The sequence below is a fragment of the Poecilia formosa genome, unplaced genomic scaffold (assembly GCF_000485575.1).
Source record: "Poecilia formosa unplaced genomic scaffold, Poecilia_formosa-5.1.2 Scaffold314, whole genome shotgun sequence".
Classification (NCBI taxonomy): domain Eukaryota; kingdom Metazoa; phylum Chordata; class Actinopteri; order Cyprinodontiformes; family Poeciliidae; genus Poecilia; species Poecilia formosa.
In genome coordinates, this window is record NW_006800253.1 from 35,775 (window position 1) to 60,102 (window position 24,328).

Genomic DNA, 24,328 nt, shown 5'->3' on the forward strand with positions numbered 1-24,328 from the left:
TGGTCTTAAGACCGGTCTTAAGACCAAGACCAACTTCGAGTACCACAACACTGGCAGGTCCAAATAAATTATGGAATATGACTGTAATATAGCACATTTAAATACAATCCACACTGACAAAAGCCCTGAAAATAACACCTAAAACCATTGTAAAAAAGGCAACACAAGCAAAACATAAACTCAATCATTCAAAAACAAAAAAAAAGGGAAAGAATAACCCAAACATCTATTACTAAGTAAGTACATTTAAATATTTATGGCGGGTCAGATTTGACCCACGGGCCTTTAGTTTGATATATATGCACTAAAGAATACATGCCATGCTAATCCTTTATGTAAGCTGCTAAATAAAGTCCAAAATGTTAACCCCATTATCATTTTGTGTTTGCTCAAAAATAGTAAAACCAGTCTGATGTCACATCTATGTACTTGAATGAAGTGGAACAAAATATTGCCGGCTTTAAGTCGGCTGCTCAAGGTTAAAATGTAGTCATAATGTTCTTAGCAGTCGGTTCAATTAGCCGGCCGTGAGATTTAAAAGCCTAACGATGGTCTGCTTCCGTTTATGGCTGGACAAACAATTGCAGGAACATGTTTACAATTACAACTAATCGCAGTTATAATCAAGCCCAATATTTTTTGAACCCCGGGCCGATTTAGATTTGGAGTAATCTTTTGATTTTACCAATATGTTTTCTCTGACTTGTTATTGTTGATATTACCATTCTAGTGAAAACATGCAAAAAAAGCTTTTCAGCAAGTACGCAACCTGTTTTGCTGCTATTATGCTAATACTGTTCATTATCTATTGTGCAAAGTATAAATATTTTTCTAACATCACATTCTTTTAAAATGTAAACAAGTGTGACCAGCAGGTGGAGATCTTTTTAAAAGTTATAAGATGCACCCGAACACAGACTGAGCAGTGAACAATATTTTATTTAACAATTTCCTTAAAACATTTATTTTTGTAAAAACGAGGATTCAGGCCCACTACTCGGTCCCTGGAACAAAAGGAACACAAAAGGAAACAGGACAGACAAGTTCAATTATTCCAAAAGAAATAAAACAAAACATGCAATGCAAAAGAAATTAGTAAAACAAACAAAAATAAAACAAATTAGTAACTTCAATCACAAAACAAAACTAAAAGAAAACAATGGAACGAATCGTTGTCATCCGCTTCCAAATGCCCTTCGATGGGGCCAGAGGAGTAATGCCCCGCGCACACAGCCTGCCCAATTCGCAACAGGTTTAGTTGAGAGCGGCCCAAACAAACAACGGGAAGACAAGACAAGACAGCAGAGCGTCCAAAGCGCTGCAGTTCCAAACACAATCAGGTGCCCAGGGGTGGAAACACAGCCTAACCCGGGAGAAAGCGGGTCAGCAGGTGAGGACCAGATGGAAGCCGCACGCCACAGCAACCCCCAGCTGCAGCCGGCGACGCCAGCAGAGCAACAGATCGCAGACGAGTCGACCAAACACACAAGCCGACATGTAGCCGCCAATTGTAGCAACCGTGGGAGAAACAAAGACGCACGCACCTTGCAGCGGCCTGCCCAACTATAAAGGTATCTGCCCCGCCCACCAATCAACGGTGCGCCTCCAGCTGCACCCGGCGCACAGAGTGGGGGGAGGGTGGAACACCATCCCACCACACAAGCATATTCACTTTTTACAAAAGTTATACCCCTTCAGGTGGTGCCACTTCCTTTTATACACAAACTACTTGCAGGAAAGACAATTATCCATCCATCCAGGAATAATCTGACGGATGCATGAATAATTTTGGCTAATTATCTGTATCTGTAAAATGAATACATTTCTGGAAGAAGTGTCATAATGCTAATGACCGCAACATAAAATAAAAATCTGAGCCTCAATTCAAAACATGGAGTTACTGACACGTGTGTGTTTCTCAGCAAAATGCAAAATATCTTGCTGACAGAGTTCACATGGAAACTAGATGTTTTCTCCATAAGAAACCTTAGTTTGACTCTCAGATGGCAGAAGGGAGATTAGTTGTGATGGTCTCAAATAGTTTTGAATGAATAATTTAGGAATAGAATAGAATAGAATAGAATAGAATAGAATAGAATAGAATAGAATAGAATAGAATAGAATAGAATACACTGTGACAGTAAGTGAGACGTTACTGTATTTAGTGAAGTAATGAGTACAAGACACTGAATAAAATGCTTCGCATCGTTACTGGATGCTCTTAGTAACTTTAATTTGTTCACAGCCTTGTGCAAAAAGCCAAATAAAAACTTACGGTACTTAAAAAAAACCTAAGAGACACCCTCTGACTACAGCTGTGGACACATGTAAGCAATATTGCGGTAAATATCACAACTGAATTGTAACATACACAGTACTGTGAAACATTTGTCCATGTCCAAAATGACAATCGGATATGCTTGCTCTTATGTTTTAAATAACAGATTTATAGAAGTAATTCAAGTTGAAATTCTCAACATAACAAATACTTATGACTTTATGGAGCTTTTAAGCATCGTCGTATCCCTGGTGGGAGGTTTAATATTTATTCAAGACTATTATTTTGGCAGGAAGACAATGCTTAATGTACCTAATGTTCCAATCATCTGCAAGTTTAAAAAAAAAAACAAAAAAAAAACATAATTGATGGAGATACTGGAGCAAAACCTTGTGAGTTACATAACGCCACGGGGGTTACATAAGGGCTTCCTGTCAAGTTTCATGATAAGTTTAATACATCAGCCAAGAGCTCATCTGAAACTTTTTCAATGAATAGATGTAATGCAAACCACATTGGGTGATTTCTAGAAAAGAAGTGTTTCATTTGTAAGTTTGATGTATGCACTACAAAAGTGTAACTTAATAAATAATAAAAAAAAAAAATCAGAAATTGGAAATCAGTCCTACCTTGTTAATGGTCACTTTAAAAGGAAGGTTTTATATAAAACCAACATTTTTTAAGCATTATATCATGTCATAATGTTATTCCCTCATTAAAAACATAGCTAGAGTGTTGCTTTGGTTTTTTTTTTTTTTACACATGTTGGAGAAAATCTTGAAACCCCCCATGCAGTAATGCAGGGGTCCTGAATGCCTGCTCACACAAAGAACCGCCTATTTCCCCCAAAGCTCCACCATGGAGCTGCAGTCTGAGCTTCAGCGCCACAGAGCACCGCACCTCCCCCACTCAGCTCCACCAGACTAGCGGCAACGGCAACTAGCAAAAACCTGGTGCAACTGAGTCTGCTGAGCTCATCAAAGGAAATACTCATCAGTCCACTGTACCCAAGAACGGCTGCAAATTAACAGTCTTAAATAACCTCAGACATTTTAAGAAATTCATTTTCTCAGATTTTTGCTATCTCTTAAAGAGAAATCTCTTTTTTTTTTTTTTTCCCCAATTCTGAATCTCCAGTCTTTTACCTGTTGTGACTTTGTGCCGTCCAATTTTGTGCCAACCACCTTTTTATGGAAGGTGACGTATTTTCCTGCTTGCAATCTTTCAATATTTTGGGGGTTTCTGTACAATTGGCATGGAGCGCTTTGTTTATCAAAGCCAGAAAAATTCCAGATTATCACTGATCCTCCTGAGCCAGCCCCCAGTGCAAGACCCTCCAGTCAAAGATTTACCACAGATCTGCGCTATGTTCCCCCACGAGCCCCCAGCTTTGTTTGACACGCTACATTAGGTAAAAGTGACTATCAGAATCACTTTTTATGACTCCTCAACAGGCTAAGCAATATACTAAACCATGCATGAACACCCTGTTATGACATCTCGGTGTGACTAACAGCCGTGTTCATGATCAATGGCCTTAATTGTTTGTGTGAGTGCTGCCAGGAAAAGTACATCTATAGACACACTGCAGATCAACACCAGCGCAGCAATTCAAGTAAACTAAACTGAGAAGCCGTCAAAACAAACCAGTAATCACGCTCCAAACTCAGCACAGCTGAATTTGTCTGCTATTGTATTGTTTACTGTCATAAATTACTTCAATTAATAACATCTCGTTATTTTCAGCATGCTTTTATAAACTTCAGGCGATTACAATTCTTAGAAAGTGCAATAGATTTTACAAACAACAGAACTGACCTCTACATCTCTGACTCATGGAAATATGCCTGCTGACGTTCCTGCTGTGTCCACATGTATTTTTTCCAGTAACCGCAGAATGCAGGGGGACAAAACCCATTTGGTGCAACAAAACAAAACTCCGAGGCCTCTGATCAATGAGGTTTTATTAACGACACACACACAAACGCACTCGCAGGGGTCACATATTTGTAATTTCTGAGATGGTCTACTTGATACACTTTCAGCCCTTAGATCTAAACTCTTAGTCTTCAAAGCCATTAGTGAAATACCAGGACTTCTGAAACTGTCCAGCACTGGGGACATAATGTCTCCCTTTGGAGAAAAAGACACTGGACAGCTGCTTTGGGTGCTGATGTGGCCACATTGGTGTTTCATCTTCTTTGCTGTGATGCAGGAAATTTGTATTTTTATAACAAACTATTCTGTCGCACAAACTATTCTTAATGAGGTAATGATGATTCATATTTATAAATTCAGATGTCATTGATAACATTCAGCACAAAATCCAAACTTTTCCAAGCAGGCAGTATTAGCCTTTAATTCACCTGAATTTTCATAAGAATTTTTGTTTACTGTGATTCTGTTTGATAAACAACTACAAGCATGTAAAGTGCTGCTACGCTGCAATGTAGCGCTCACGTGCCTCTTTCTATCCGATGTGTTTTGAGACGTGCTCTACTTGTGTCACTGTTTCCATGTTCCATCAACTGGAACGCATCTGGAATCTGCATCCCGTGAGTTTTCATTTAACATGGCTACCACGCACTTGAAATGCAAATTCTGGTGGTTTGCATCTCATTAAAGCAGTCACAAACAAAGCACTACATAACTTCTGTCAGTGAACGCATTGCAGAGGAATTTACGATATGCTGAGAAAAACATTGTCTGGACTTCAACAGCTGATAGCATTTACTCTGGTCACTGGCCACATCATTTACCAAATCCCACTGGCGAAGCTGGAAAACACTTATATTGGGTTTGAACTCTGACTCTCGGGGTCAAAGGGACCTCTTTGGAGAGTGTGAGTGATCGCACTGACAACCTAAGCAACGGTAGATTTTTTTTTTTTTTTACCATTTCTGAACAACATTGACACAGATTATTGTGTCGCAGCCTAAACAATTTGTAAATAACCCAATGCTTTGTGAGCTGGATGGCAGGATAAGAGACCATCGCCAACAATGACTTTCTTTTGGACTCACTTTTGAAAGATGATTTTAACCAAATGAAGTAGCTGGTGAACATGTGTTGAAATATAAAACATCACAGATGACAGAACAGTTGCCCATTTGTGTTGGAGTTGATTACATTCTTTAAAACTCAGTTCATTAATTGAAATGATTTCTTGAAAATATCGATAATCTCTTGCCTTCTCTCAATCTCCTGAACTCAGTGTTGTTTATTTTCTCGTATCGTTACACTCTGGAACTGAGCCACTGGTGGTGGCAGCAGCTTCAATTCAATTTCATTCAAAAGAAAAAATATTTTATTGGTTCCAAAGGGAAATTAAATGTTGTTGTAGCTCATATTAATACAAGGTTCTTCAAAGAATTATTCTAGATGGTGATGGCTATGCACAGGAAGGATCTCCTGTAGCAGTCAGTGTGACAGTGAATTTGAAGAAGCCTCTGACTGAAGAGACTGTTTTTCTAAAAATGCCTCATGACGAAGACACTCAGGGTTGTCCATAATTTTCTTCATTTTATGTTGGAGTAGCTCCACTACCTGAGCTCTGATTTGGGATTCTTTTGTCTTTTTCTTTAAACTTTTGATCGTAACTTTTGCATTCCGTGATTGGACAATTACTCCCTTTGGTTTTGCAGCTGGAAGAATGTCCAGCTCTTCCTCTTTTACTTTCAGATAGTTGTTGTGCTGCACAATCTCAGCAACAAGTAATTGTGTTTACAGCTAGGAGCAGCCAATTAGCATTTCAAAAGCTCAAATTATACTTGAACTACAAGTACAACCCCAAATGCCAGAGGAGTTGAAAGATGTTTTGTAGATGCAGAGGAGGACCAGAGAGTAGAAACAGAAGGAGGAAGCTCAAACCATTCCTACCATTGATTATAACGGTAATCAGCCTAGCTTTAAAAGCAGAGATGTAGGAAGCAGCAGCAAAAACAAATGAGGTGGATTAGCTACTGTAAAATTCTGCTAGCATGTCAAGAAAAAGCTCGACAACAGATGGCAGGAGGTTAGTTTTCGACTGCCACACACTAACCTTAAAACATGCCTCTGTGTTAAAGTCAACGCAGAGTAATTCATTAAAAACTGTGTGGGAAACAAAAATAAAAATCACCTTACAACAGAAAAAGATCCAGAAGCTTTCCATTCCAGTGCCTCCATACTTACATGTGTCCACTGGGATTACTGGTCAACAGAAAACTGGAAGGACGAGACTCCACTAAAGACGCCACTGCCAGTACCGAAGTTGACAGCACTGCACCTAAAAACTCACAACAAACCCTCAACCCTGCTGTTACCCAACTCCCATCACAAACCCTCAGTCAGCTCAAACACAGAGCCAGGTCCTCAGCTGCAGCCTGGATACAATTACACGCTATTCTATGTTTTATGACAAAGAGGCGGGGAACGCTGTTGGGGGAACACTGAGGAGGTCCAAAGCAAAGGGAAAAATTGCTTTGTCAAAGATTCACTTGAAGAGAAAGGTTAAGACGAATGAGTCCTAATATTCAACCATACAACAGTCTCGTTTGGGTCCAGAAAAGTTGCAACACAGGATTTAAAAGAAGTCAGATCCATGCAGTATTGACATGAAAGGTAGAGCAGAAAAAAAAAACTAGATATTGTTAGAAGTGGTTCTTGGACACCTACTAGGTCTAAAATATTCACAAGGTTGGAAAAATCTTATGGGATAGATGGAAATATTTCTCTATCATGGATTGTATTTGATCCTGCTTTTTAAATTAAAGACAAAGTAATTTTATTTATATAGCACATTTTCAGCAACAAGGCAATGCAAAGTGCCAAATTGTCTTTTTTTTTTTTTTTGTAAACACACTACCGTAAAAGCTAAAGAATAATGCCTAATTTCCACCAAGTGATAAGACGCGGGTACATTACAGTCCGGCGCCCTTTTTACAGTCAGATGGACCTTCCTGGACAGGCAGGGTTTAATCCAATCACCTAACGTGTTGTCATACTGGTGCGTCAACGTGACACACTAGTTTGTCTCGTCCTTGTCGTAAGTAGTGAATCCTTGGACTTTGTTTTGCGATGCTAGCAGCTCTGCCCTAAACCGGACTGTTACATTGTCCTGTGGACCCAGGAACGGAGTGACATGGGTCGCTTTGATAATGGAAACAGCAAAAACAGCGTACCGGATTGCAACAACCTGTGTAGCTGAAATGAGGCATATGATGTTGAAGGTAAGTTTGTTCTATGAGCTACTAGTAGCCTGGGGTCTGCAAACATCCCTGGTTTATAAATCAAAGTAACCACTCACTGGGAAACATATGCATTGTCTGTGACGACTGCTCTCTAAGGCTTAAGCACTTGCACTCATGGTCACATTTAATAAAGATTGTGAGACTTGCGTCCCACAACTCCAGTCTAACTCAAGTCACCAGGTGGCATTTAAAGACCTGTCCACACTAAAGAGGATGCTTTGGAAACTGAAGGTTTTCTGCCTCGTTTGCACCTTTTATCCAATAATGGCATTTTTTTTTTTTTTTTTTTTGCTGTTGTTACTGACCTAAGACTTTAAAAGATTCAACAAGTTTAAAAAGTCAAATCTTTTAAAACTCTGAATGGTGTACAAATGTGGCTTGGATGTTTGGAGGTCATTAAAAACAGACAAAGAGCACTGCTCCATACATGGCCCCACTGTGGCTTTCTGTGCTCAAAACCAAAACAACTAATTGAGCTTTTTTGTTTTCTGAACTGTTCCACATTTGTCTCCATTACCAGAAAACCTCAAACATAAGCAGACAAACATAATGTGTCATGAGATGTGGTTGGTGGTGGTGAAGTAGAACGCGGGGACCCAGAAGAAGATGATGATGATGATGGTCCAGAACAGAACAACGGGCAGCAACACAAGGAACACACGACAACGATCCGACAAGAGACAAAGACAACAGGTGGACTTAAATACACAGGGAGAGTAATCAAGGAATGAGACACACCTGGGAAGCAATCAACGGGGAAGACGCAGAGACAGAGACTCACAGGAAGGAAACTGAACACAGAAAACCCTAAAAATAAATACACAGAAAAACGGATCATGACATAATGACATTAACTGCGTCAACAAAGACATGGGCTACAAGAATGTAGCCTGGTGCTGCTTTAGCCCTTACACACGATCTTATTTTATTTTTATTTATTTTAATAATCAAGTAATGTCATTGCTGGGGAAGCACACATATTTAGGTGATTTTAACCCTTTCATGCATCAATTATGATCCTTTGAATCAGGATTTTTTTTCCATTTTTTTTTTATTTTCTTAAGGCATAAAAAAAGGTAGGAAAACAATTTTTGTGAAAAATTGTAATTTTTTATTTTATTTTATTTTAGGTGATCAATTGTAATTTTCTCCAAATACAAAGTTGTTATTTGTACAATATGTCAGTGGTATAATTCTTTAGGGCTTATCTGAGGTAACAATATTTTTTTTACCTGCTAGAGTCGTCTACAGTAGAAGGAGGGACCGGGTCGGTTGGCGTGCTTTTTTTGTCTGTCGGCCATATTGGATTTAACAAAAATAATTTCTTGCATTTGCAGCTGATGGCCTGTAGTTGATGGTATATTTTATGATGCATTAGTGTCCACTTCAGTGGTCTGTGTGCATTTATAACATAAAAATCCACAAAAGCACAAGAAAATGGCTTTTAGACAGCTGTCCACTGTAGTGACCACTATGCATGAATGGGTTAATTAGAATCCAACAAAACAAAACTAAGATATTAATAATAATAATAATAAAAACACCCAGAGAACTGTTGCTAGGCCTAAAGTGAAATATTAAATTTTGCTTCTGTAACTTATGTTCAAGTTCAAGTTGGAGCTCCCCGTCACAACACGACGACTTTAAACTGCTGCAACTGAAAGCTGAGAGATAGTCGCCTTTTTCCTGGTGGACTGAACTTTACATGTTTTGTTCAGTCAAGTTAAGTTTATTTGAACATCACATTTCAGCAACAAGGCAATTCAAACTGCTTTACGTGATAGACTGTTGAATAAATAAGCTTTCTGGAAAAAGGCACAATCAATGGCCCAGCGCAAATCAAAACACGTTGGGTTGTTTTTGCCACTTGCGCTGCTCTTGAAAGGCAGTAACTTATCCTGAGCACATGGGTAACACAGAGCAATCTATGAAAGTCGGGAATATGTATTCCAGTGAAGCAAGCAGTGCGCAGCCTTTAATATGGTGGAAAATAAACAACCACTTCACAAGTGTATGGCATGACACCAACATCATCAATTGTCTGCTTCGCACTCCTTCAACCTTTCATTAATTTAGAATAACAGTCAGAAAATCCATCCAGGACTACAAGCACCCCTTTCTAATTCCCCTGGTCTCCGTCCAAAACTAACAACTTTCCAGTTCAATACAAATATTTGAATAGCTCTTTCCATACATAACGCTACTGTCAGTCTCTAAGCTAAAACATCCACCGCATGCTTTAGAGGTGGAAAAAAGATGTGGTTTGGAAAATGAGCCCACTAATGTGTGCATGTTGGCAAATACAACACAGAGAAGATCAATCAAGTGGTCCAGTCTCCCGTCCACCCCACTCTCCTCTCTCTCTCTCTCGCTCTGTCTGTGATTTGAATATGCTGTGAGCTGCTGGGGCACAGAGAGGTGCAGCCTGCCTTTTTGACCAGCAACCTGGTCCAACAGTTAAGGAGAAAACTGCCACAAGATGGAGAAAGATGCCAACATAAGCCTGGGCCTCTTCCATATCTCGTCATTCTCTGGATCTCTGCCCGAGTCCAGAGAGGAATGTGCAGCTCCTGTCCAGAAACAAAACAAAACAAAAAAAACCAAAACTGACCACTGAATGTAAATAACTTAGGTGAGGCCTCCGTCGTGAAATATGTCTTCTCCTACTAACTTTACACAAGTCCCAGAGAATAAAGCTCTGGGTAGCGTTAAGGCTTTCTTTGGTCTGAGGGTTGCTAAGTTGCTAGATTAAGGCTGATTTGGGATCCTAAAGCTGCTGAGACTTTCCCCACATATTTTCTTGCTACTCCTGCAATATAAGAGCTATTTCAAGCATATTTCAAAACAATCCGGTAGCCATCATGTCTTCTATTTGCAAAGTGCTACATTTTTAAAAATATTTTACTTATTTTGGCAATACACTTCAACAGATCTGAATAGGACAAACCTTAAAACCTTTGAAACTCATTGTGTTCTTAAGGACTCTCTACTTTTCCTTAGTTTCGGCCCGACACACAATGAAAACAGGTGAAATGACGTTGGGCCAATTTCAGGTTCTACCGCTTTTTATATAATCACGTTTTAGTTTCCATTAGATTTCTGATCAAATACAACAAATTTCTGCCATGTCATCAACATTACATCAAGAACGTATTGACTTTTCTCCTCTTTTATGTAGCATGTCTTTAAGCACCAGTTTCTAATAAAGTTTGAGCTACGTGCTTCAAATCCATTAAATACCAACCAACTTGCAATTTGAACATTGTCCACATTTCTGACACTAGGACAATAAAATCCAAACATTTATTGCCTTCAAACTTTTGACCATATCAACGTGACGATGGTTAAAAAAAGATTTAAAATGATCTAGTATGTTTTATCAATTTTAGGTAAATTTGCCCGTAAGTTAAATGAAAACGCATTTCATTTCTGTTTATTTTAACTTTGCCTTTTCAACATCTGACACAGCAGTTTGACCTATTGCTTCTGCTAAGAGCTAAACGTCCTTAGCAGGTTGTCGACTATTTTAATATTTTTGCTCATTTTTACAAGTAACAATCTCTGCTCTTCTCCAGCCTACCCAGAATGCATTATCACAGTTTTTTCCCCCCCAGTACTTTTTGAGTCAAGTAAAAATTCAGCTCTGTATAAACAGTTTCTAGGTGTAGTGCTGTGCATCTTTGCAGCATTCGTTGCTATCTAAATAAACCGCACACTGTCAGCAAAGAATGGCTGTCCATTTATTTCTGAAGGATGTCTCCACACCCCCCTCCTGATAGGAGGACATGAGGTACAGGACACATTCATGCTGGACGTGGCAAAACCGGCGCCAAGGGCGTTGTTTATTCTCATTCAGGAGTGCTGCCCCGAAGCTCCATAGCAGCTCAATACATCAATTTTCAAGCGCAGACACATCCACAAATTCCCATGCCCACAAAAGATGGGGAAGGTTATCTGAAGGATGTGGCTGAATGTCTGTTCTCAAAGAGCCAATTCCCCTGGCCCCTGCTTAGTCTATTCCCATTTCCTTGCCCTTTAATCGCTTAGAGAACCTCATGTAGAGCCAAGTCACTCTATCTTTCAAACCAGCACTGAGACGATGACTCTGTTGGAGAGAGCGGCGCCTCCCAACATGGTGCTCAGGCAAACGTAAGACGAGTGGATAATCTGAAGCTCTATCTGTAGAGAGAGAGACAGGGGCGTTCCTGTCTGCTGTTACATCTACGACGCTGGACACGTTCATCAGGAGTAAAGACGTCGAAAAGCCTTAGAGGAAATGTTTCTTTTATTGCTAAAGCATAATCTCACAGAAAGAAATCTGAAAAAATTCAATCATTAATGTACGCAAAGTGAATGTTAATAAGTAATTATTTTATTAACAAAATTACAGTTGCCATGGTTAATGATGATACCAACTATAATCTTTTTAAATAAATACAATTTATAAATACAACATGACATGGAGGCCTTTTATTTAGCCTCTGGACACAAGACTGAACTGGGACTCACTCTTATCTTGCTGGTAGAAGTGGTAAAAGAAAAAGTAACTCAGAGCTCAGTGATATGAAACCACACAAAAGAAAGGAATCTGAAAGTCACAAAGTCTCCAAAGAGTGGTTCGTAAGTGATTCCAGAAATAAAAGCCCTGTTTGTCCAACCATCACAAATATAAACATGGAGTCTGATAAACCGTACCAGGACTATACTGGAAGAGTATGCTCTTATAAAGGTAAAAACATAAAAAAAAAATACAGGATGGATTTGTAGTAAAGCTACTCACACACACTGTAATGTGTGGTGGAGGGTCAGTGACGCCTTTTTCTCACCCAGAGGGGCTAAGAAAGCTTACTAGTGTGCAAGGCTTCATGAAACCTTTGAAATACCAGGAGATTTTAGACAAAAAACATTATGTATGTCTTCATTTTTCCTAAATTAGGATGATAATCTGAAACATGTACCAAAATCAAATTAGAAAATCAATCTTGCCTCAGTCATTTTGACTGAATCCTACAGGGGTTAGTTGACAATAACAAGGAGTGGATATTTAAGATAGTCTAAGCAAAGAAGGAAGAGCCAACGATTCTCCTTTATAAGCTCCGGCTCTGTTAACGTGAATTTTCCTCCACTTAAAAAGCATACTCAAATTCAAGACTGGATTCTTAAATGTAAAATTATTATGCTGGGATAAGGGGTGTATTCTTATTTTCTGGCCTGGCACATCTAGATCAGGCCCTCCAGTAAACGTGTCTGGTACTGCATGTCTATCTGATCATTGTGCTAACCTGTGATCCTCGGGAGCCTCTCTTGTGGTCCCATTCTGAACGGGAGAGCATCTGTGGAAAACAAAGACAGAAACATGTTCAAAGCACAGCGCTTCACATCCTGTGTCCGGTGACTTCCTGCATCAGAGGGCACCCCCCCCCCAAAAAAAACTGTAAATAATCAGATTTTTGTTTTATTTTTTCTTCGGAAAATGGAAGCATATGGGCGGGAAATGCTCTCGAAGAAGAAGAAAAAGTCTGCAGTTGTTTTACTTTTTAGTGCTTTTCAGTAAGCACACATCTTTAATGCAATTTCACAGTCAGGTTTAGGTTTACCTTAGTTGTTATTTACTGCCTCAGTAGCACGTGAAGGCTGAGGATTTTTCTATTTATTCTAATTACCAGCCTCTGCGTCGTCCCACGGGCCTCGTAAGCCCATTTTCCACTCTCTCGTGTTTCCCCACACGCATAAGTGCGGTTCTGCCATTGTTTCTTTTTTTGCTGAGCATGTTGTCTGAGAGCTCAACCTTAAACTCGTGGTTATTTCTGTCGGACCCACTGCCACAGCGACAAGCGAGCCCAGCATGCTGCTAAATTGCTGCTGAAAGCTGCAAAGAAAGAGGCTCAGTATAAAAGCCAATTTAATAATTCAGGTGTAATTTACTGTGTCAGTGGAGGTCACTGAATTGTGTCACGCTATGAGTGGAAAAATGACGCCGGTCTGGACAACAGTGTACCTTCAAGTTCCCCACTGTGCCGCTTTGCTAAACAAAGACAAAAGCTGATAATCCTCATGCCTAATAAGAACAATGAAAATTAATTTCAGCTAAATCCACTGGCCAAAGGCGTCAGCATCACGTCTTAGTCAAAGGTTTGCCCAGTGCTGCTGTGTGTAATTAGACTAGAACTCCTTGCACCGGATACGTTTTTATTTCCTGCTTAAAAAATAGGTATAATTACTGAACAATACCATTCCAATCAACGCTAATGAAAGCACAAATAATCTTCTGTCTTTGACATGTTCCCCATTTCCATCAGCACCATTGTCTGCAAACATTTGAACCTTTAATATCGTCACATTTAGTTCTACGTTCAGCAGCACACTTTGTTAGATATTGTTGATGTTTTGGTAGCATTAAGCTACAGAGGAATGTTCAAAATCAGCAACAGCATTGTTCTGAAAATAAAGACACAAGCTAAGCTTTTAAATAAAATAAATCAAACTCACATTAAATTTAGTTCGTCACCAACTGATCCATCCATCCATCCATCCATCCACTGGTTGTTTCACCATGTAGCACACAAATGTCTAATAGCCTAATACTTACAAAAGTCGTAATTTTCGCCATTTTATTCAATTTACTATAACCTAATCAAGCAGCAAGTTACCAATATTGTAATGAAGTTCTGTTTTTACCCAACCAATAACTATAATTGCTGATCTTCACATGTTGGTCACATGACCATATTTTCCTAGAATTTGAGCTCAGCACACCAAGTCATCCAACTGAAAAATACACTTTAAAGCAAGTCATTAAATATTATTTAACAGTCCTTTGGAGCACAATCGCTGGCATTAAACCAAAGGGATTACATTTTTATGTATGTTTGATAAACAAACATGCCACTCAAATATTTAGCAGACTAGGATATCTGTTAGAGAGAAAACACTTTGTTCTTTGGTCAAGGTTTTATTAACAATAGGCAAAGCAGTCCAATAATTAATGACCCTGACAGTGAGCAAACAATGTTATAAACAGCCATCATAAATAAAAAGAAAATGGCTCTGGAACAGCCTTTCCATAATTTGACATTTTGGAAGTTAAAAAAAGAAACATGAAGTGCTTTCTCAAACAATGTTCTCATCCTCTTAAGGGCGACTTTTCTTTATTTGGTACTACAGTTATGAAGGGGCAAGCAGGTTTTGACTATCAGCAATCCCCTCAAAGTTTTGACAAGTGTGCAAAATATTGCACAGAAGCAATGTGAATAACTGTAGTTTATAGTAATTACTATTAGTTGCAGTTTACCAAACTTTTTATTGCTCTGACATCGACATTTTACCTTTACTGCATAAAAGCTGGCAGCATAAACCTTCCCTGCTAAGCAGCAGCAAAAGTGCTGCGCCATTAGAGGATCGCCATGACAGTGAAGCGCCCTGATCGCGCACACACACGCACACACACAGCCGTTCCACGTTCTGATGTTATGTAACTCGACCTTTCATCTCTGCTCTGAAAGACAGACCTAGACTGCATCGAAGTCTCAACATGCTGTTTGATGTGCCAAAAAAAAAGGAGAAGAAAAAAGCAAAACATCTGAGCTGTGCACAAAATGTGAGCCCTGCACACAGGCCCCCCTGCAAAGAGTAACTCTGAAGGTCGCAAGGAGAGCGCTTACCGTCAGAGCAGCTCAAACGCTGGCGTGTACATCACTGCAGGAAAAGCACATTGCGTGGATTCACATGTTCTGTTCATTACATTTAGTCATCTACAAACTTTGAGAGTTTCACACAGAGGAAAGCACTAAAAATAATTCTTAGTAACTTACAGCCAACGTTATGCATTAAGACGTAGAATCGCAGGATGTCTTCTTTGTCTTTTTGTAATGACACCAACAGTTTTGGCAACAGCAGCACAATTGGGAAAATAAAAATGATTTTGGCAAAGTTGTGGCCTTTGATTGTTTTCTATCATGCCATATGTGCTGGCTTTTGAAAAGGTACATTATTTTGTGTGTAAATGTGAGAAAATGACACAAAATGAACCGTGATGTCTTGTGAATTATGTGTGTCACTTTCGATGGTAGAAAAATAACACACCTATGGGGTGAAATTTAGTGTGTATATTAATTTTCTGTGACGTCACTGTCTTATTAATGTTGTTTTTATCATAGCGAGGAATCACATGACCTTCTGGTATTAAAATTTCAGTACTTCCAGGTGACCCCAGGTGATCAGATGATCATTAGCACGATTAATCAGACATAGAAATGACGGCTTAATGTTCACTGTGTGTGGCGTAAGTAAAATGTCAGCGTAATGTGACAGTCATTGCTGCACCATTGGAGTTACGCAGTTACATCAGCTGTGCAGCAGTGATGCAATTGTTAACACGAGCCTTGATACTTGTGAGGAAGAAGTGTTTTACATTTCCAAATGTTCTGCAGTAAGCGGTTTTCTCCGGTGATCAATTTGTTCATATAACAATGTTAAATGGATAGAATAGCAATGTGAGAACATAACTTTCTGTAGCATATTGATTGCAGTGCCACAGCTAACATACGCTTAATATCAACTTGCACAACTTGTCAAATACAGGTTTAAGCATATTTGACAAAACACTTAAACCTGTACTTTGACTGGGCCACATGAATAGACTTTTATGTCAACTATTTGATTGTGACTCTGGTTGTACGCATAGGTTTACTGTCCTGCTTAAACGGTACAACCAGCAACTCCTTGCAAATGGGACTTATTTAGGTGCATCAAGGTATTACACCATCCACACACACATTCAACCTGAGCGTGCATGCACTGTGGTATACTGCAGTGGAAAACGCACGGACACTCTGCAAGACAGAACATGCAGACTTTTTAGAGAAAAGACTTGGCCCATCCTGGTTTTCAGTACAAGACCGTCTTTATGTGAGGCAACAGCTCCAACTTCTGTCTTCACATTTTAACTTGTGCGCAGTACGCTGCTTCATACTTGAAATACAAAAACTGCTCTTCAAATAAAGTATGACTGATTACAATGGCAGCCAGGGCAGCGCTGGAGACAAAACAGGAACATAGAAGAAGCTCATCGCTCCAAAGCTGAACCTTCAAGTCGCGTTCTGCTCTCAAACAGCTGAGAGGCGATGTTGTGAGGATGGGGAGCGGTGACGGCTCGTACACCCCCGTCTTCTGATCGATCCTGCTGAAGTCTCACAACGAGGCCGACCCATCGTATTGTCAAGCTGTCATCACATCGTTACAGAGTCGGAAAAATCTGTACCAGTATCTGCCTCGACCCATTGCTCGGTGCAAGATAACAGCTCAGAGCTTCTCTTTATCATTCTCGTTGACATTGATCGCTTATTTTCATGTTTTTCGTATGCCTCGCAAAAGTATTCGTCCACTTGAACTTTTTGTCCATCGCAAGTAAAAACTTTAATTAGTTCTTTTGGTGTTTTATGTGACAGACAAATACTCATAATTGTGAAGTGGTAAGGAAACGATGCATGCTTTTAACAAATGTAAAATTTATCAGTTTAGAACTAAAAATCCTGTCCAGTGCAAAATAGCTCAAACTCTGTCACACCACAGATTCTCATGGGTCTGGACTTTGACTAGGTCATTCTGGTACATGAGTATGCTCAGATTCATTCTATTGTACCAGCGGCTGCATGTTTATGGTCAGTGTCCTGCAGGAAAACAAACTTCTGCCAAGTCTTTTACAGCCTCTGAGAGCTTTTATTTTCTTCCAGTACTGAGCTCCATTCATCTCTACATCGGCTCTGCTCTGCTTCCTCTCTTTAGCTGAAGTGTGGCTTGTAATTTCAGTCTCCAGTGTGGCAGCAGAGCACGGATTCAAGCCTCCAAAATCAATACCAAAACAGCGAGAAGTCATCAGTCCAAGGCGAAACTCCAAAACTTCATGACAATAAACTGTCTGCAGCAAGCCCCCTTGAGACGTTTGATTACACACAAGCATGTGCATGTGGACCAGGAGGAAAGTAAACTGTCATTTTAAATGCAATTGCTTGATTTCAATATTTATATGTGGTTATTGGTGCCAAAGTAAAAAGTTGCATATTTTCATCTGTGTGACGGTACAGTGTTGACTGTCTGTTCTACTTGTTCTGTCTAAATGTAATTAAAATGAATAAAAATTAGATGCAATTGAGAATGTCGTTATCATTATATTAAAAAAAACGATGAGTAAAAATAGATTACGACGGGATTTTAAAATGTCTGACGACGAAAAGGGCTAGAGAGCAATTCCTCGACCACAGTCAGAACAGCCATGTTGCTTTTTACTTGGACGCGCGTCATAATTCTGCACCAGAAAAAGCCAAACGCAGTAAGTTTGGAAATAAACATCAGCTGAAGCAAGCACTGCCGACTCCCTGAGCCCGAGAACTTTAGAATCCATCCCGTAAAGAGCATATAGTGCCAGGAAGTGGTTGTGGGTGGTGCTGAGGATAGACGCAGAGACCCAGGTTATGGTGATAATGATGATGAATTTAATAATAAAGCTCAGAACAGTCCAAAAAAGACAGCACGGCGGAGAAATTAGCACACAGCTAAACACCGGTAGCAACTGATAGCAGGACTGGAAATAGGCGCAAACGCAATCCAGGACTTCACAGTTCAACTGGAGCGCATAGACGTCAAACGACAAGGACCCGACAAGAGACAAAGACAACAGGTGGGTTTAAATACACACGGGGGTAATCAAGGGAACGAGAAACACCTGGGAACAATCAACGGGGAAAACGCAGTGACTCACAGGAAGGAACTGAACACAAAAAAACTCTAAAATAAATACACAGAAACACGATCATAACGTAAAGAGCGTAAAAAGCGTTCGTCCGTGTGGAGACTACGTTTTGTCTTCTTCGCACTGAGGTCACTTTGGGATCATAAATCGTTTACGCAGAAGTCTAATTGCGTTCGCACTTAATTTGTAGCATCAACCGACGCACAAAAAAACAACTCGGATTTTAGACAAAAAAATAAAAAATAAAAAAATAAAAAAAATAAAAAAATTGGGAAATGGCAAATCATGACCTGCTGTGTGATTGTAGCTAAATGTATTTAGGGAAAAACGAAAGCTCGTGTGGAACCTACGCCACTATGTTCAACCGCACATAGCGAAACCGAAAGCTCAGTAAAAGTTTGAAATTCAGCAAACTTGTGTTCACTTTTCCAGGCAAACCTATAAACATTCTCCTCCGGAGCATTCATCGACTCTGCAGCGCGCTATCAAACGACGTTGTAAATTCTCCCCCTGCCTGCCTCCCTGCCTGCTGGGGAGGAATATGGAGAGCTGTTCCTAATCATGCTGGCTAATGTTTTACAGGTTTTACTGTGGGGGTCAGTAATTGTGAGCCATTTGCGTCATCACTGGAGGGAAGGGAACTATTGAGGTGGGCTGCCAAGGCTAGGCGAGGGGGGCTGTGTGCAGGTAATGAGGAACACGCTTGTGTGTGTGCGTGTGTGTAGTGAAAGATTTGCACATGCACTGCTAAAAGCATCCACAGATCCTCAGTTTCTCACGCTTCCAAAGTGTAGCGCTAATGACCAAAATCACACACAAAAAAAATGATGCCAAGGTCCCACAGTAGATTTACATTTGCTCCTTTACCTTCTCATCCACTATTCACACTTTATGTTTTCAGACATTTCTATTTGCTAACATGTCACTGCTGAGGTTTATTCTTTGCAGTATCTGGCAGCTTGATTCCTGAGAAACTCGCAGTTTACGTTAAAAAAAGAGGCAGCTTTCAAACCTGAGAACGTCATCTCGGCCGTAAAGTGAAAAATCATGTGTGGTCGTGTTTGCTGCAGGCGGAACTGTTGCGTTTCACCAAATGGATAACAATGGGAATAAAAAAAACATTGTAGGAAAACACTGAAACAACAGGAAGTTAAGACTCATACACATCTGAAGAGGTTTGGGTCAATAAAATCAGTTTGTTTGATTGAGCATCACAGAAGTCTGATCTCTTACTCGGTTCTGTCAGGAGGAATGAAACAAAACTCCTTTAACCTGTTGTGGACTACCCAGGAAAAGGTAAGATTTTAAAGAAAATAATATAATTATCTATATGTTTATCACAGTTAATACCTTTACATTAACCTTGTCAATAATTAGCCAAAATTTCCCTTGAGGCCCAATTTAAGTACCATAGCTGATACTTGCACAACATTTTGAAAACTTGTGGACACAAGTGAACACTTTTCCTCAAAGGTGATGTGTTAGAAGAAGGTAAAATGAATCAAAATAGGAAAGTTGGGCAAGTTTGATGAGGGGAAACTTTCACCTACATGACTGGGTCAGGGCACGTCTAAATCTGCTGCTCTGCTGGGTGTGCCCAGTCTGCAGTGGTCAGCCTCCATCATAGGTGGTCCAAGGTGGAACCAGCAGGGAACCAGCGACTGCAGCGTGGGCATTAATGCATTTGGGGAGTGAAGCCTGACTCATCTGGTCCGATCAAACAGATGAGGTACTACAGCTCAAATTAAATGACAGAATGCTGCACAAATGCACAATGAACTTTGACCCTTGTCCACCAATAAAAGTTGTAGCAGTAGTGGAACAAGCTTGAAAGTTGGACCATGTTCAGTTTGACGATTTGGGCAATGTTCTTCTGGGAAACCAGACTTTAGATGTTAGTTTGCTACATTATTCTAGTAATGCTGTGGCCTCTCTCAACTGGATAACACACCTTACCACAAAGCACAATTGCACTAGGAAAGGTTTGGGAAGCACAACAAAGAGCTTGAGGTGCCGATTTTGCGTCCTTACACAGATAGTAATCTAAACGAACAAGTGTAGAACAAACAAGTCCAATCAATGCAGGCCCCACTTGAGAGGACTCAATGGATCTGGTGCCAAATAAATCAGGATGGTTCCAGATACTCCAGGAGTCCAGCGGGCCTAAATGAAGCATGTCTGGGCAGAATAACACACTGTCAGACATGCGGTCACAATGCTATTGTTTATCAAGTGTATCTATCCTTTTAAGGTTCGCCGTAGCGATGAACACATTATTAAAAGCCACATAGTTAGAAAAAAATGCCAGTTCGCTTCGGCATAACCAAGAGAAGGTATCAGACATCCACAGAGATAGGCGCTACAGTCGGCTAAGAAAATGTCTATGAAGCCAGAAGTCTTGTTATTTCTTCTAGAAGAGGCAAAGAACATCAAGCCTGACTTCTAAAGTTAATGAACGGTTTAATGACAAAGCAATAAAAGCTTAAACTTGTTCATTACGACATAGTAAAACACACTGAACCAAACAGCTAGATAGTTAATTTTGGCAGGAAAAAAAAAAACAAAAAAAATGTTGGCGCTCTGTCTTCTGAAATTACTCTGATCTAGAAGGTTTCAGACATCAGCGCTGCCGTCACACTGAGAGACTGACGACAGAGTTCACTCAGAGGCGATGTTATGAGAGCAGTATGGGAATTTGTGTACAGATGCTGCCTCCACGTTATTTCATCTTTTATGAACTGAACTGACTCGGCAACACCTGTTCTTTTTTCTTTTTTTTTTCTTTCTTCAAGCTTTTCACAGGGACCGCACATGGAAACATGCACACATCTACCCAACAATTTCAGCCAATGCAATCCTATCAAGATTCCCACAGGATTCCAGTAAACAGACAGACAGGAATTGCCCCCTCAAGCATGTACCATTAAATCATATCCATTCATCACCTATAAATCACTGACATGCAAATATAAACGTGTTGTAAAGCCTCAAATAAACAGCATGTGTACCTGTGGGAGACCATAAATCTTTGCTTCCTCTTTTTGCAGGTGGAGGAATTTATATTACTACTGAGCCTGATCCCCTGAAAGAGACTCGGGTCGACCCCCAAGGGGAGGAGCTCCCCAACACAAGCTTGCGTTTTGTCCACATGGTTCCCCAAGAAAAAGACAGTAACGTTCATATGGACACTGTGGAGATGGAGAGAAAGGAGGCGGCCTTTGCTGGAGCTCGTCTTGGTTTGAGACAAAGCGAAGGACCAACGACAGCCACCCTGGAAACCAGTCCCGATGTAAACCAAACACAAGGATAAGACATGAGGGATGATGGCTTTCCTCCAGGGAAAGTAGGCCTGAACATAACGAGCCATCCTATCCTCACACACCCTTACTGGGGATCACAGAGGCTTAGTGAGTAGCTCTCTGCTTCACACTCCTACATGATGCATGTCATAAGCACAGATAGCACACTGGAGCAGTAAAGTCTCATCACTGCGTCTCAAAGCAGTGATACATGGCTCCAGGTCTGCACCATATTAAGGCAACATAAGTATTTTTGCAAACAATGGCACCATTTACCTAAGTTTCTCTTTGTCTGTCAAAGTTCATCCAGACTGTGTTGCCAATCAATAAATTAATGTGTTTAATGTCATTATTCTGGATGTTGTTGCCACCTACTGGCCTGGCTGGAGTACTTCAGCAAAGTTCCCCTTACAAATTTATTTATTCCGACTTCTCACTTTTGAATGTGTTATAATTAGGACTTTATGTGATAGATCAAAACAAAGTAGTGCACAGTTGTGCAGTCAAATAAAAATCTTACGTGTCACTTTTTTTTTTTTACAGAGAAAAACATGTAAAATGTGTTTGTATTTAGTCAATATATTGTAGAATCATTGCAGCAGTAGCAGCAGCAGCAATCCTGCATGTTTGCATGAGATTTGTTCAGCCTAAAATGTTTGTTTGTTTACCTTTCCAAAATAGCTCAAGCTCAGTCAGACTGGATCTTCTGTGAACATTAGCTGTCATTCTCATTTAAATCAAAGTCTGAATTTTGACTTCAATCACACTCTATTTGCTCCGGCCACTTAGATCACAATCATTTCCTTGTAACTCTGATAGTGTTAGAGTTATTGTCCTGCTGACAGGCAGGCCAATGTCCCAGGCTTTTACAGCCTCTAACAGGATTTTCTGCACTAGTGCTCTATCCGCAGGTCCATAAACACTTCCACATCACGATGCTTCCCTCTCCGTGTTCACTGCTGGGCTGGCACTGTTTGGTGTTCCTTTGTCTTTGTTCTCTAACAAACCCACGATGCCTTCCTGGAACAGTTCTATTAACTTACATATGAACCTCTGAACTGAACAGAAATGCACACCGCACTTTTCAGATCCATTTTTTTGTACAGCAAATAATTGATCAAGTATCAAATCACAATTATGCTCTATTTTGTGTTGGTCTAAAACATTACATTTCCTTTATTGGGAAGGAATTTGGACATTAAGACATTAAAGTAACTCTTGATACCATGCAGAACATCAACCAGGTCAACTAGCCAGGAAACTATAAGGAAGGCATACCATAGAAGAAGTGCATGGTGATGCGTTGTTTATGTTTTCAAATTAGTTTATTCTAAAACCCTGTTTGCATGATTCATGCTCATAAGTCTTCACGAGATGAAAGCCACACAGCCGAACAGCCCACAGATCTCGCCGGAGTTTGACCGCCATAAAATGTTTCATGGCCTTGTGGCCGACTTCTGATGTCTGCCTTTTGATGCTGCGCAGGTAATAAAAGGCTGGTTTATCACAGCTTTTGGTGCTGCAGTGGCAAAAACAGAGAGTAAAGCGCAGAGAGATGTTATAGAAAATCATACAAAGAGTATCTGACTCTTCCAAAGAGTCAGATACTCTTTGGAAACTCCTGAGCTGACAGCACTGGCAAATGGAAGAAATGTGTCGTTTTTATCATTTGAATCTTACTTTGGTAAAGAAAGTCCAGCAGTTTCATCCTGTTTTTAGGATTTAAGGACAACTCAGTCACTTCTTTAAAAAGCCTAACCTTCCTTAGCATTTCAAAGTTATAGGCCAGTTTCCAGATTGCAATTTATTTCTGATATTCTAGACAAAATTATTTATGCACAGCTTTGATCCTTTTTAAATTGTAGCCAGTCTTTGGACTGACAGCTGGGTAATAGCCCTGAATCAGCTCAGTTAAAGTCCGCTGTGGCCTGCTCTTCTTAAATAGTGTTAGATAAGCTTGAAGTGCGTGAACCTTAGAACAGCCTCTGATCTGCATATCCCTCTGAATCTCCCGCTGGACCAGGTTGAGACTCAGGGCCATCGCCACTGAAAGTAAAAATGTTCTCTTGTTAAAATATTCATTTTCTCCTGTTCCATCCTGGAGCTACCCAAATGCCACGTTTAGCCTCTGTAAGCATGCTTCTGTTGTTTTTTCCAATAACCCAACACATTAGATCACTGTTATGAAAATATTCCTGAAGATCTAATATTGCTTATATGTAACCGAAATTAAAACTAGACCACCCAAAGGCCCGTAGAAAGAACATGTAAGCCGTTTTGGACTGTGATTTGAAATAAAGAGGTATTAAAGATTTCCTTTTTAAATGCTGAATATAATCTGGTTATGATGTGAATCGGCTGCAGCGGCAGTGATAACAGTGCTGCAGCTCTTTTCATTTTGGCATCAGTCAGTCTGTGTTTTCCCATCAGCAGCTGGAACAGAACTCAGCCGCCAGGATCCTAATTAGAACAAGAAAAAGGAGATTGTATTAGGCAGCTGGAGCATCTATGCGCTGGCCGGCTGTTAAATTGAGAATTGTGCATGTCTTATTCACTTTTCCGTACTTATTCTAATTCTACATCTTTTAAATCTCCCAAACTGCTGGTTTAGCTGTTCCGAGATCCAGACTACAATATTTGTAAATCAGATTGTGCTTTTGGTGTTGTGGCCTGGCAACACCGGTGTATTTTAAAATAAATACAGCGCCTTTCATAGAGACATCAAAAACAAAGCTAAATGGATGCTAATTCTCCTAAGCTGTTACTTACTATT

General features: G+C 40.0%; 1 protein-coding gene across 2 annotated transcripts in view; it reads right to left on the reverse strand.

Moving 5' to 3' along the window:
- Positions 1 to 24,328, reverse strand: part of LOC103152543 (cGMP-inhibited 3',5'-cyclic phosphodiesterase A-like) — a 91,474-nt gene that overhangs the window by 32,097 nt on the left and 35,049 nt on the right. The window contains exon 2 of one of the 2 annotated variants that reach the window (XM_016661163.1): positions 12,792 to 12,842. The exons of the other annotated variant lie outside the window; for it this stretch is intronic. Within the exon in view, the coding sequence (XP_016516649.1) occupies positions 12,792 to 12,842 (51 nt within the window). The remainder of the gene's footprint in view (positions 1 to 12,791; positions 12,843 to 24,328) is intronic. 2 annotated transcript variants of the gene reach the window in all.